The sequence below is a fragment of the Aspergillus lentulus genome (genome assembly GCF_001445615.1).
Source record: "Aspergillus lentulus DNA, contig: Alt16, strain: IFM 54703, whole genome shotgun sequence".
Classification (NCBI taxonomy): Eukaryota; Fungi; Ascomycota; class Eurotiomycetes; order Eurotiales; family Aspergillaceae; genus Aspergillus; species Aspergillus lentulus.
The window spans coordinates 3,545,194-3,558,412 of record NW_028322113.1 but is presented as its reverse complement, the minus strand read 5'-3'; the positions used below and the strand labels follow the sequence as shown (position 1 = coordinate 3,558,412).

Here is a 13,219-nt window from a genome sequence, read left to right as displayed (position 1 = left end):
TTCTGGCGCTCTCTTGAGCTGCCACTCTATTGAAGGGAGGGCTTGTACGACTGTACTTCTTGGCTACATACCTGACTTTCTTGGTCTTATCCTATTGTACCTTTCTTCACTTCCGCCCCCCTCACATCATGCGTTGTATATCATGACAATCATCGTCCTGCTGAGGACAACCTAATCTCCAGCCCTCTGGGTCGATCGGTGGTATCATTGATCGATATTGAGAGAGCGTCTTCTCTATTATCTGTCTGATTGACAAGTTTAATTCTTCACTGAACTCGTCATTACCTCTCCGACCTTCCCTTCTACTACCCACCGCCGCCACATATCCTCTCGAGTCACCGATATCGAACATACGACCATATCATCAACTACCTCTTCGACCTCAATCCCGTTTCTAACCAAGCAACCTACTCGAAGCGATGGCATACTTGCGCGGTGGTGATCGACCCTTTTCAATACACAAGATTTTGAAGATGCTACTCTCGCCCCATCAGTCCAACAAGCCTGTTCAGCAAGATTCAGATATGCTTGAGGACGTCGATGAGCCTCCTGATCACCATTTCTTGAATACCTCCCCAATGAACGTCGACGACGGTGTCGTCTACGTCAAGTCCCCTACCACCATGAGTCGCGGCAAGGAATCACTTCTCACACGTGCCCTTAAGCACAGTCCCGAACTGGCTCCTGCCGACCACCAGGATCATCCATTTTACCGCTCGTACCACTCCGGCACCGTCAGCGGAATTTCGACCGCGGAGCTGACCAGCGACGGTGGACTCACGAGCCCATCCTTGTCCAACACTCCAAGCCCCCCCCTATCTCCTCAACTCAACGGTAGATCTGGGTTGGATGCGGCGGAATCCACTGTGGAAGCCAATCTTGGACGTAAGAGATGCATCAGCTTTGCGTGCGGGCGTAAGGCTGAGGAAACGAAACCTCAACGACCTACAGCACCGGAATCGACTACCAATTCGACTCCAGCGGAGCCTCCCAAGCGAAAGACGGTGCTTACTTTTGTCTGCCCGGCAAGGGATTCCTGCTCGACAAGAGAACGGCCTCCTGTTCGCACAGCTGCTCTCAGGTCGAGGCCCCGTGGATCCCCTGCCCCTGTCGCCCGCAAGGCGTCCCCGGATAAAGATGTATCTTGCTCGGTTAAGGCACAGCAAGATGAGAAGCCGTCGGCATCAAGCAGTCAAAGAGGTGTACCTGTGAAGGGTCTCGGCAAGTTTGAAGAGTCTGAGGCGACCCGGTTCCACGAATTTGCAAGCTCTGTCAGCGAGGATGATGAGTGGGTCACCAAGGTTGGTGAATTCACTGAGAAGATTACTATGAGTGATTGTATGAGAAAAGAAATTGCTATTAGAAAGCTTGGAGAAGAAGCGGAGGAAGAGGCGCTTGAGGAGGAAGACGAAGAGGAGGACGAGGACGACGCGGACTCGACCATCCAGGACTTCTCCTCGGATGATGGCAATGAATCCGACAATGAGGCTGGCTTCGCCGATTCAGACGATGAGAGTGATGACGGTTCTGAGTATGGATTCTGGGCTCCCACTGCGACGACTAATGCCACCAGCCCTCAGACATTGGAGTCGGCTCGCCAGGCACTGGAACGTCGCGGCTCGAACACATCGCTGGATTCTATGACTGACGATCCCCGCAAGAAATGGCCCCCAGCACTCGCGTGGAAGGCAAATGGTCGATCCCCTTTCAAGCCTCCCCCGGTCAAGATGCGCCCTGGAACTCCCAACCTACCCGACAGCACAGATTTCGTTTGTGGCACATTGGATGAGGATCGTCCTTTGGAAGTTGCATATAAGTCCTGCATCGAGCAACGTCGTCTCTCCAAACAAGTCCTCATTCCTCAGGATATTGATCCCAGTTTTCCTACGTCGGACATTGATGATCAAGATGACCTGGAAGAGGATGAGATGGAGCTGTCGTTTAGGGCTGATGAAGCAACTCGGGGAAGAACTGGTGGGGATTCCGTACGTCAACACTCGCCTCGTTTGTCACCCAAGCGGATGATGTCCCCTCCCCCGCGCCGTGTTGGTCGCATGTCTCCGAGACGTCTTCGGTCCCCTCCACCGCCGGTCAAGATGGGACCTACACAAAGTGGCGATGGTGCCTCGGATGATCAGCTTCCCTCCCGCCGCCCCCAAGGTGTCAACATCAGTGAATTGGTTCAACGCCCCCTTATGACTCGCACCAAGTCCCTGCCTCGAACTCCCAACCCTTTTTTTACGTCCCTCGACAAGGCTCATCGGTGGTCATCCATCGCCGACTTGAAAGAATCACCAGAGCGTGAATCATCCTGCACTCGCGAGGTGCACACTAGAGGCCCGATCGACATCGTCGAGGGTCTGGAGAAGAAGCGTCAGAAGCGAAGGGAGAAGTTCTGGCGTCAGCATTGCCGCAAAGCTGCCAAAGAGCAGATGGAGCGGCGACCCATCCCTGGAAAGGGAGCTGAACGGATGAAGGAGCTTGGCCTCGAAGTTGCTGAGAGGTTCAGAGCTTACGGTGTCGGTCAAGACGCCCAGCTCGTCCTATCTGTTTAGACCTTTCCTCCATCAGAAAAGGACCTTTGTCTTCCTTGTACATACTTGGACATTCTTTGTCACTTCTTTTTCCCAAGGGGATTCCCTTCGCTCTTCTCAACAGGCTACAGATTTAATCCCCTCGGTCGTCCTGTACTCTTTACACAGCATCATCGTTGCTTGGGAGGACATCCGTCATGCATTTACAGGGAGATCACTTTTTTCTATTCGTGTTTGCTTCACCTATACATATTTACCCTTTCCTTATCGGTTTAAACCATATTTTTACATTCCTTTACTGTTGTGGCCGGGGCCCTGTTTGAATTAGTTCTGCATGCTCGCGGTTCATATGGAGGATACCCCCTGCTTTTGTTGCTGCGTTTGTAGGCAGGCCACAACATGACAAGAAGACCAAACCAGTCCTTGCTGATGCGAAAGATCAATGAAGCCAAATAATTTCAATCAAAAATGATTCCTTATTTGAATAGTAAAGTAGTTTATTTTGTCATAGTTGTGCAAGAGGTCATGTGGTTGCAGGTTTAAAGTTGATCTTCCCGGCGGTTGCAGTTGGTTTTAGCGCTCGGCTAAGCGTCCAAAGCTAGCGAATCGGCCAAAAGTCAACGTCAACTCATCGGGCCACCACAACCTGTCTTCTTCTGCACGTATCTCTGGCCCAACCGCTCGCCACTGTTCTTCTGGCTTTCATCCTTTTCCCTGTGATCGTCAGCTATATTTAAATTCCTTTATATCTGAGGTCTGGACAGTTTTCCGCCATGTGGATCATTAACTGGTGTAAGTAGTTCCTTGTTCCTCGTTTTGCCTTGCAACTCCGGGTCCTCGACACCTCGAAGTTCCGTCCTTGCATTCGCTTTTGCTATCATAAAGAGCTCTCTGGAGGACTTACCTGGCATCTTACTTGCATTACTAGCCTGACTCCCGTCGGTTTCTGTCGCTAATGAGTTTTCTCTCTCTGTAGTCTACGATGTCCTGGCTTCCCTTGGTCTCCTAAACAAGCATGCCAAGCTCCTGTTCCTTGGCCTGGACAATGCCGGCAAAACCACCCTTTTGCACATGTTGAAGGTGAGTACCCTCGATGAACCTGGGGTTGTTGGATAGGGAGTTGGGTGTATGCTGACTCTGCTCGTGCTTGATGGATAGAATGACCGTGTCGCGACGCTCCAGCCTACGGCGCACCCGAGTACGTCTCCTTAACAAGTCATGACTGGTGACGGGGAATTTGTGCAGGGAGCTGATACTGATGATTCCAGCATCGGAGGAACTTGCCATCGGCAACAACCGATTCACAACGTTCGATCTGGGCGGTCACCAGCAGGGTGAGTAGAACTTGGCGGCCACGGCGCAGCAGAACTTGGAGCCGGGAGCTAGGAGCTAGTAAGCTGACAAAATGGATGTACAGCGCGCCGCCTGTGGAAAGACTACTTCCCCGAAGTCAGTGGGATTGTCTTCCTCGTCGACGCCAAGGACCACGAGCGCTTCCCCGAGTCCAAGGCCGAGCTCGACGCCCTCCTCGCCATGGAGGAGCTGGCCAAGGTGCCCTTCCTCATCCTCGGAAACAAGATCGATCACCCCGATGCTGTTAGCGAGGACGAGTTGAGACATCAGCTTGGTCTGTACCAGACCACGGGTAAGGGCAAAGTGCCGCTGGAGGGGATCCGGCCCATCGAGGTGTTTATGTGCAGTGTTGTTATGAGACAGGGTGAGATTTGTTTTGACTTTTTTTTGTGTCGTGTCTTTTACGGCTTTTGCGTTGCTCTTGGGAGTACAATGCTAATGTGGATGATGTGTACTAGGATACGGCGAAGGTATCAGGTGGCTGTCCCAATACGTCTAAACGACCAACTCCATCCCTCCCCTCTGATTTCCACCCATCACTACACTTTGCTACCGGTCTATCGATAATGATGATGATGAAGATGGAACTATGCCCCCTCCGTCCCTATCAGTCTTTAGCCCTCATTTCCCCCTCTGTCAAATGCAGATTCTAGCGATTAGTTCAAGTCACAAGTTCTTTTTGAAATCTCCTTCTTTACTTCAAGCTACGTGTTACACTGGCTGATAATCAACCGAAGAGAGATATACCGGGTGTAACTCAGGAGACATTCTTGTATGAGTGACAAAAGTAGCCCGTTAATTCGGACCTAACCTACAACCCCCAAATGCATTCGAGCGTCATGCACCAGATAAACGAAATGAAAAAATGTATATCCCGCCACAGTCAATCTTGTCTACCACCTTCGTCAAGTACCTTGTCATGTAACAAGCATCTAGCGGCCACTGTAGCGTATCCTTCATTCGCGTTGATCGTTATCAGGCGTCGCAACATGCAGATGCAAAGGAGCTAGACTTTGTAAAAAAGAGCCGTGGCACAGTTCGGAAGACACGGACACGTCGTTGCTTATTCGGTTTGGCATTACACTCACAGGAAGATTGTTCAGAATGAGAAAAAAAGCAAACGGAGAACACCACGATGCAGCCCGTCGCTTCGCCTCCACCTGTCAAGATAGTCCGGAACAACGAAGAGGGTAACACAGAGAAAGAGGAGAAGAAATGAAGATAAACAGGAAAATGGATGAAATAAAAGAAAAGAGAAAAGACAATAAGAAACAAAACCCCTACAAGGAGCAGAAAGTACCTTCCATATAGAGATAAGAGAAAAAGTTCAGCGTAGAAGGAGACTGTAAGACCGGAGTTCGCTGGATTAGCGATGGAGGGAGGATAATGTGACGGTCCTGCATGTCGAGAGGTCTCTGGATGGCCTGGTGAATCCGCGTTCGATCGTCTGAGGTTATGTGTTCAGGGGTCGCTGTGGTAATTCGTTGTGTCGTGTGTTGACGAATGTGGGATTGTAACGTTTTATCTCCGCCCGAACCTGCTGCACATGGAAAAGCTCGTATGATTTCTTACTTCTTCTTTGGTTTGCGCGGAGGAGTGGGCGCGCCTGAGCTCATGCCCCCGTAAACGTACTTTTGTTTCTTCTCTGCTGGTTTCAGAATCTAGAAAAGAATCATATGAGTAACTGGACCACAAGTCGGCGTCGAAGATTTAAGGCCCAGAACATACCTGGAATGAACAAAGAAGGCTTTCATCGACACTCATCATTGCACCGGCGTTGTCGAACTCTCCACAGTAGTTGGGAGCACTGAATAGCGTTACAAGCTGTCTCTTCGAGAAAAATTCGTAACCGTCCTCGACGACTTGGTGTGCACGGCATATCAGATCCATATCATGCTTCTGGAGGAAACGAGATACGACATCGGGACCGAATGTGAACGATACACCTCGGTCGTTCTCGCTCCAGCCGGTGATATCTTTGTCGGGATCGGACCAGAGAAGATCGCAGAGAAGACCGCAATCAGGGATCTATCCCAGTTAGCAAAGCAAACCTTGAGCTGCGAGAGCCCGACGGGACCCTTTCGACTGTTTTGACATTACAGACAGAAAGGAATCCATTGAGGCCCGTAACGAGAAAAAGGGCCCAATCCGTGATATGAAGCTATGAATGGGAGGGAAACTTACATCGGTAGGACGCATCACGCGACGGATCTGTTCCATAGAGTTCAAATCGGGACTGAGACCACCATGCATGGTGAAGATCTTCTCGTCAATGATTGCCGCGATGGGCAAGCAGTTGAAGCAATCAGTGAATGTCTTCCAGAGCTTAATGTTGTACCGCCGCTTGCACTCGTCATAGAAGCCATAGATACGGTTGATGGAGGCACATTCGTGGTTACCACGGAGAACAAAGAAGTTTTCGGGATATTTGATCTTGTACGCAAGGAGGAGGCAGATGGTCTCGAGCGACTGCTTGCCACGGTCGACGTAGTCTCCGAGGAAGAGGTAGTTGGCCTCAGGCGGGAAGCCACCGTATTCAAAAAGACGCAAGAGATCGTAATATTGGCCGTGAATATCACCGCAGATCTGATGAAGGCAAAATCATCAGTTTCGATCAGATGTGTAGGCTAGCATAGTCGCCAAGCCGCGGCAAAAGCCCGAGGAACAGGCATCATCTTACCTTGATTGGCGCTTCCAGTTCCAACAATATCGGTTGAGAGATGAAAATCTCCCTAGCCTTGGTGCAAAGATACCGAATCTCCGCTTCCAACAGTTGCACCTGCTTTCCAGGCCGGCTGCCCCTCACCTCCAGCAGTCTATCAATGATGTTGTCCAGGTCCACTTCTTGATCAGCCATGACGAGCTGATTCTCGAGACCAAAACGAAAAAGAGTAATTAATACAAAGGCGTTGAGCAACGAAAGAGAGAAAAAGAAGGACGAAGGGGAGATGGTAGCTTCCGGAGCGCTCGGTACACTGATTTAGGCGGCGTCTATTCACTGTAATAGCAAAAAAAAGAGGTTAGAGCTGCTCGATGATCATGTACAGTGCGGTCCAGACGCGTGATTCAATGCGCGCGGGAAATTTTTTTTTTCTCATCTTCCCCCCTCGATATCGGGAACAACGATGGGAAGCGAAAAAGAGTAGACGGCTTACCGAGATAGAATCTAGATGAAAATATGGACTCAAAGAGTTTGCAACAGGCCAAATGGCCTTGGAGTGTTGAGGAGGTGGAGGATCTGGCAGTTATGCCAGATGGTGAAGATTGTAGCAGCCCGCTCTGAGAATTATCCTTGACTGATGACGTGCGATGCAAAACGACGTGATGCGGCTCCCGCAGATTCTGGAAGAGAATAAGCGTCGAAAAAAGAGCCCGGTGTTGTTGGATGGAGTTGCTTTTGGACCGGGTGGGAAAAAAACGGGAAGCGTGTAACGGGAAAACAAGCGACGGAGCGGATTGGCTTGAGTGGGATGGGACTAGCAGAACAGGTGAACGACGGGGATTCGACAGGGACGTTCTTTTTCTCTGTTCAATCTGCTGCTGTTGGTGAAGATGACAGTATTATTCTCAGAGGATGAGAGCTTCGAAGAAATCGATGATCTTGGGTTGCGGTGGCGTGAGGGGGTGGAAGGGGAGGGGAGGAAAGATTGTTGGTCGGCAATCAAGGGATCTCAGGTCTTCCTCTCTCTTGCTCTCTTAGACTTATCTCCCGTTCAAGCGGTCGAGGCGGAAGAATTTTTATTCCCCCTTTTGGGTAGCGTCTTATTTCGAAAAGTCTTAGCTTTTTTTCTTTTCTTTCGCTAATCTCAAGGTGACCGACCAGAGAAACTAAGAAAAGGTCAGAATGAGTCGTGATGCAGGCCAGAACACAGATAGCATGGGCAAGGGAAGAGAAAAGGGAGAGAGGAGAGTTTAGATTTGGCGTTTGCGGGTTGGGATTGGCGCGCGCATAAGGCGGCGTACCGTCTGTCCTCTGTGTAAGGTGAAGGTTGGGAGCAAGTAATCTACTAGGTACCTAGGAGGAAGAATGTCGGGTATCTACTCACCTCCATGACAATGTTGCACATTTAAAAGACCACTTTAAATATCTTCCTGTTATTCATGGCTTCATTTCTATCTTTGCACCGTAGGTGAATATGTTTGACAACAACAGCAACAACTGAATCTATCTATCTATCTGTTCTTTATGACAAGTTTTGATCTCGGCTCACATCCAGCTCCAAAAATAGCGCTCAGGCATAGTGTGGTCCAAGTACGCCAACAAACTTCCCTATAGACTCCTTCCTCTGCAAGGAGATTCTGTTAGGACTTATGGTCCGTCTGTGACCGGGTGAAGCTTTAAGCATCTGGTCAACTGTCCTCTCATTCCCCTATCAAACCCTCCCAATTCTCTTCTCTTTCCAGCAGCCGAGCTACCATGATGTCTACACCCAAGCATCCTACCGGGAAGCCCCACCCCCAGTCTGGACGGATATCAACGACTCCGAGTCTATCCAGATTCCAGAGTCCAGAGCGTGACACCGATTTTCATTCACAATCTTCCGAAAACGCGGGGGGGAATGTATCTACATTACGTCTGATGTCCTCGAGAGCGGCCAAGGTGAATCGCATCTAAAAAATCTAGTATCGTCTGTTGCAGAAATATGACTCGTCATAGTTAACTTCATGTCTCATGCATTAGGCCCGAATCTCATCACTTGGTCTTTGACCGAAAATATAACCGAAAGAAAAAAACAAGATCGCAGGCGAGTATACATCGTGCAATGATAGACAATGACATCTCGATGAATGTAGATGGTAATCCTCACACAACGCATCATTAGGAGAACCGGAAAACCCACATTTCAGGAAAACAGTGATGGGAGGGGGAAAGTATGAAGCCGGAGAAAAATAACCATAAAAAAACTCTGAAGCAAAATCCAGTAACGCCTTGACACCAGCTCCAGCTGCGCTTCATCAAAAGATACAATACAAGCGGTCTAAACAGGAAAGCGACTTTCTTCCGTGATGCCTCCCAAATGTCGGTCCATTTTGGGTGTCGATAGCGCATAGAGAAATAAGGATGTAAGGTAAGAGAATCAGGGAGGCCGACGAGACGAGGCGGGAGAGGGAGCAAAAAGTGTTCAAACATCCAGCCCGCAATTTCGAAGTTTCACGTAACGCCATAAACAATGCAGTCGAGCCATCAATTGCCAGAATGGCACACGCAGGCAGCCAGTCGTGACGGTGAGGTGCAAATAACCAACGATTTGACAACGCCGCAAACAAGGACCTGCTTATCAATTTTTTTCGAGATGCTCAGAGCCAAAGGGAAGGTTCGTCTGCCGTGCTTCCAGGTGTAACTAAGCTCCAAGATTGCAGTCTCTGCAGTCTTTAATCCGCACCAAACAACAACGAAGTCCGAAATTTCTTGTCTTTTTGGTCTCATAAGTACTTTTGCTTTTCGTTCGATAGGTTTTTGATTGGCATAAAGGGTCTGTCGCCGCCATGTAACCAAGGCAGTGGTCGTTACTGGCGTAATCCTCATTCGTCGACTCAGGGGTTTCCACCACTGAGTATAGGTTGGTTAGCTGCCCTTGGGAAAGTTCCTGCAGACAGTAGGCTGGATTCGCCAATGCTCGTCCCGGTACGAGGCATGCTGATGCTCTTATCCCGAGTATGGTCTCCCATCATCGAGAGCCAATTGCTACCAAACTCCTGCTTGAGAGCCTCCAATTTCTGCATGTAAAATTCTTCGTCGGCGTTCCAATCGGTGTTCTGAGACATGTTCTGCAGAACGGAAGATCTTTTAATCTGTGATGAGGAGCTAGTGTCGACTGCTCCGTCAGAGTGAGGTACGTTGGAAGGTTCGGCCTGGGGTCCACCATCAGATTTCCATTGACGGTCGGTAGGCGTCGAAACAAACGGATCAACGGGCAAGTGAACATGCTGCATGGGAGAAACAGAAGGCACCACCGCACCTGTATCGCCATTATCATCAGTGGGCTTATCCAACGAGATGTCAACAATTCTCCGCCGAGCACCCTGCTTTCGTCGACTGGACCCAATTCCGCGATCATTCTCTAGTGCTGGCGCTTGAAAAGCCTTTGGAGCTGCGGCTCCTTGTGCGACATTCGGTGGTTTGCTAACGACAGCCACGGCCGAATGGTCCGCCGCAGCTGACCGAATGACTGGCGCGCTTTCAACCTCTGCAACCCGATCGACCAGCTGTTTCCTTTCGGTGTATCCTGGTCCCGAACCATCGATGATTATGTCTTCTGAGTAACCCGGTGTGCGGCGGAAGAGATTGAAAATCACGATACGGTAGTTGGGATGCGTCTTGACGAATGGATTTCCAGATACCCAGATCTCCCGTATCTCAGGGAGATTGGTAAGTCTGGCAATCTCTGTAGGATCGAACAAGTTGTTGTCTCGCAGATCCAATCTCTCGAGCGAAGGCAGCCGCTCGATACCGGCAAGCGAACGGAGACGGTTGCCACGAAGGTTAAGAGCTGTGATCGCAGGAAGGGGGTTGCGAGACAGTGAGTGAAGAGAGTCGATCATACAATGAGACAGGTTGAGAGCTCTCAGAGCGACTAGAGAGGCCAAACTGTCAGGGACTTCGGTGAAGAGGTTCGCCGACAGATCAAGAGAATGCAGGCTGTTGGCGACGGGTGCCAAGGCGGCTGCAGTGACAGAGGTCAGGGAGTTGTCAGGGAGGCCTAAGTGCCGTAGGAACCGCCATTTTGATGGCGGAAGGATACCAGAGGGCAGACTTGACGAGCTTCCGTTACGGTACCCTGAGTTTTCGCTAGAGTTCGAGCTACCTGACCCAGTACGCCTGATCCGCGCAGAAGTCCCTCGGTTGTGACGATGGCTCGAGTGCTTTGAACTGGTAGGGCGTGAAGGTGAAACGCTTCCAGTCCGTGCTCGGCCGGGGGTAGCACCTTCAGAGCCTACTCGCATCATAGAAACTGCCTTGGGGCTTGTGCTTGTTCCGAACGCCGTTTCAACGACTGGTGAGCCGGGAGCGGAAACGGAGCCTGAGATATCAGGCTTGTGCACTGGTTGAGGATGAGTATTTCCGTTCCAACCAAGAACTGGCGAGTGCTGAGCCTTTGACGACCGTCGTCGGCGTTTATCAATGTCATCAAGCACGATTCCCGTCAGCAGATCTGCCATGTCCTCGACGTTCGCCCTTTTTAAAGTCAATGTTCGCAGCTGCTCAGACAGTCGGTCCCAGCCGAAGAATGAGCGGTAGTCTATATCAATAATCTCTAATACGCTCAAGTTTTTGAAAGCATGGAGAGGAACTGCAGTGTCAAAGGGAAACTCCTCGTACCCACGTATTAAGCGGGCGCGGTGGTCGGGGGCTAGACGTAAACATGGGATTTTGGTAAAAGCAGAGTACAGATATTTAAGATCAGCGTCCAGAGCAGCTTTGGCTTTCTCGGACTTGGAAGCCGAATCCTTGGATCCCAGACCTATTGAGGACCAGAGAGCACTCATGCCAGACATGACACTACGGACACTTGACACAGAGTGAATGGAATCTCTGTCGCCTCTGGACCGTTGGGGTTTGTTCAGAAACGAGACATAGGACTGCGATACGTCGTTATGGATATTCTCCAATCTAACGTTCATGGGTCCCACGGAGATGGAAAGGTCCTCAAAGCAGGAGAGGAGGTAGAAGAGATGATGAGGGGTGAGGGTGAGTTTGGCGGGCTTGATGTTATGAGAGGCAAACCTCAATGGCCCAAAGGACAAGGCTGCCGCCAAGGTCGACGAGGCCGAGCTTGACGACAAGCCCGACTGAGTCGGTTGTGCATTTTTGTTGGTTTGGCGTCTTAGCTGCAATGCATTTGCAAGAGCTTTCTCATGGGTGCGTACGAAGCTTGCGAGGTTCTAACCAAGGAAAAGTAAATAGGTTAATACACACCTATTTGCAGAGGAACCAGGTACTGGGTCTGAACTAACTTTGATGAAAAGCTGGCCATCTTCAGTGTTCAGCTTCTCCATTACGGAAGTTGCTTCGCCCAACAAGACGGTATCCAGTCAGGCGAATTCTGATGAAGGACGCTCAGGAGGTACTCGTAACGCGAAAGACAGGAGTCGACATCTTGCTGACAACAAGCAGGAGGGAGATTGAGAAGAGAAATGAGCTGTTGATGGAAAAGAAAACCAGTTAGCAACAATTCACCCCTGATTTCCCATGACCATCCACATCCTCCAAGGTTAAGGGGATGTATATGGTAAGAGAGAATGGCCCTGAACAAAAGGAGGAAAAGGAAGCAGGGGAATACCTCGACAAATATAGCGAGAGCCTAAATAGAAAGTCTTGGACAAGTGTGGTAAACCGACAAGTTCACAAGACCTTCCACCGCAACGAAAACCTTTCGTGATTGCTCTGGAGGGGAGAGGAAAAAGTTGTCCAATCTCAGGGTCGGTATAAGTTTGTCGCCTGGACAGACCCGAGAGAAAGGGGGCTTGCTGAAGCAGTTGACGTCTCAAAGAATATGATAGAATTTGGGGATGGGCGGAAGATAGGACCAGGGGGTTGCTTTTTTTTCTGGAAGCTAATATGAAGTACCGCAATCTATTGAGAGCCTGTGAGCAACCTGAGTGGAGGGTGGGCGGAGATGGAGGTGCGCTGAATCAATCAGCTGAGGGGCTTAGGGGGCAGTAAGCAGTAATGACAAGGTAAAGTATTTCGATGTAGTAAGATTGATATCCCACTAGATGCGAGTAGTGGTTTGGGGATGATATCCAGAAAGACCTCAGGAGGAAACGAGGAGAGATGTACAAAACAGGAGGGGATAAAGAGCGCAATATAATCCAAGGAGGCAACGGGTAGGAAGAGACGGCAGGCGACGATTAGCATTATCATAATTATTATCTGTTATCGTATGAGTTTTGATTTTCCTCTGGGTCAGGGAGCCGCCGTACTGGGGCTGTTGTCGAGCTACTACACCCGTGGTATGGTACGGTATGATGGTGAAATATTTGGAGTACCTTAAAGAGTTGTAGGCATACGTTATTCACTTTGCCGCTGTCTTCTTCTACCCTGAGAATTTATTCGAAATAATGATATCGTAATGTTATTCGTTGGTTTTAATATGTACTTTGCTCCTTTCAAACCGCCATTCATGTGTAGATTCATCGGTGGCGACCTAGTTTGGGGCAAGCGTAGATGTGGTTTGTCCAGTGTCAACACCATTCTTTTCCTCTGCCGCCCCTATCAAGTTTCGCATGTAGTGATACTAACATACACAGTACCAAACGACAATAAATTGGATAAAACAACTAAAACCTAGGTAGATAGGTATGTACTCACATATTTGGTGATCTCCGCA

At 49.7% G+C, this 13,219-nt stretch overlaps 4 protein-coding genes across 4 annotated transcripts; 2 read left to right on the top strand and 2 right to left on the bottom strand.

Moving 5' to 3' along the window:
- Positions 1-473: 473 nt before the first annotated feature.
- Positions 474-2,555, top strand: ALT_8615 (DUF2457 domain-containing protein; the record flags this gene model as incomplete). Its single annotated transcript, XM_089600445.1, has 1 exon — positions 474-2,555. The coding sequence occupies one exon, from the start codon at positions 474-476 to the stop codon at positions 2,553-2,555; it is 2,082 nt and encodes a 693-aa protein (XP_089455338.1).
- A 752-nt stretch (positions 2,556-3,307) lies between these two features.
- On the top strand, positions 3,308-4,386 carry sar1 (Arf family GTPase SAR1; the record flags this gene model as incomplete). The annotated part of the gene is made up of 6 exons (XM_033557169.1): positions 3,308-3,326; positions 3,511-3,614; positions 3,693-3,732; positions 3,803-3,868; positions 3,952-4,251; positions 4,346-4,386. The coding sequence occupies 6 exons, from the start codon at positions 3,308-3,310 to the stop codon at positions 4,384-4,386; spliced, it is 570 nt and encodes a 189-aa protein (XP_033413060.1).
- Positions 4,387-5,455: 1,069 nt separating this feature from the next.
- glcA (type 1 serine/threonine-protein phosphatase catalytic subunit GLC7) lies at positions 5,456-6,744 on the bottom strand (the record flags this gene model as incomplete). The annotated part of the gene is made up of 4 exons (XM_033557168.1): positions 5,456-5,548; positions 5,616-5,915; positions 6,072-6,473; positions 6,568-6,744. The coding sequence occupies 4 exons, from the start codon at positions 6,742-6,744 to the stop codon at positions 5,456-5,458; spliced, it is 972 nt and encodes a 323-aa protein (XP_033413059.1).
- A 2,678-nt stretch (positions 6,745-9,422) lies between these two features.
- Positions 9,423-11,885, bottom strand: ALT_8612 (leucine-rich repeat domain-containing protein; the record flags this gene model as incomplete). The annotated part of the gene is made up of 2 exons (XM_033557167.2): positions 9,423-11,771; positions 11,844-11,885. The coding sequence occupies 2 exons, from the start codon at positions 11,883-11,885 to the stop codon at positions 9,423-9,425; spliced, it is 2,391 nt and encodes a 796-aa protein (XP_033413058.2).
- Between the last annotated feature and the right edge of the window lie 1,334 nt (positions 11,886-13,219).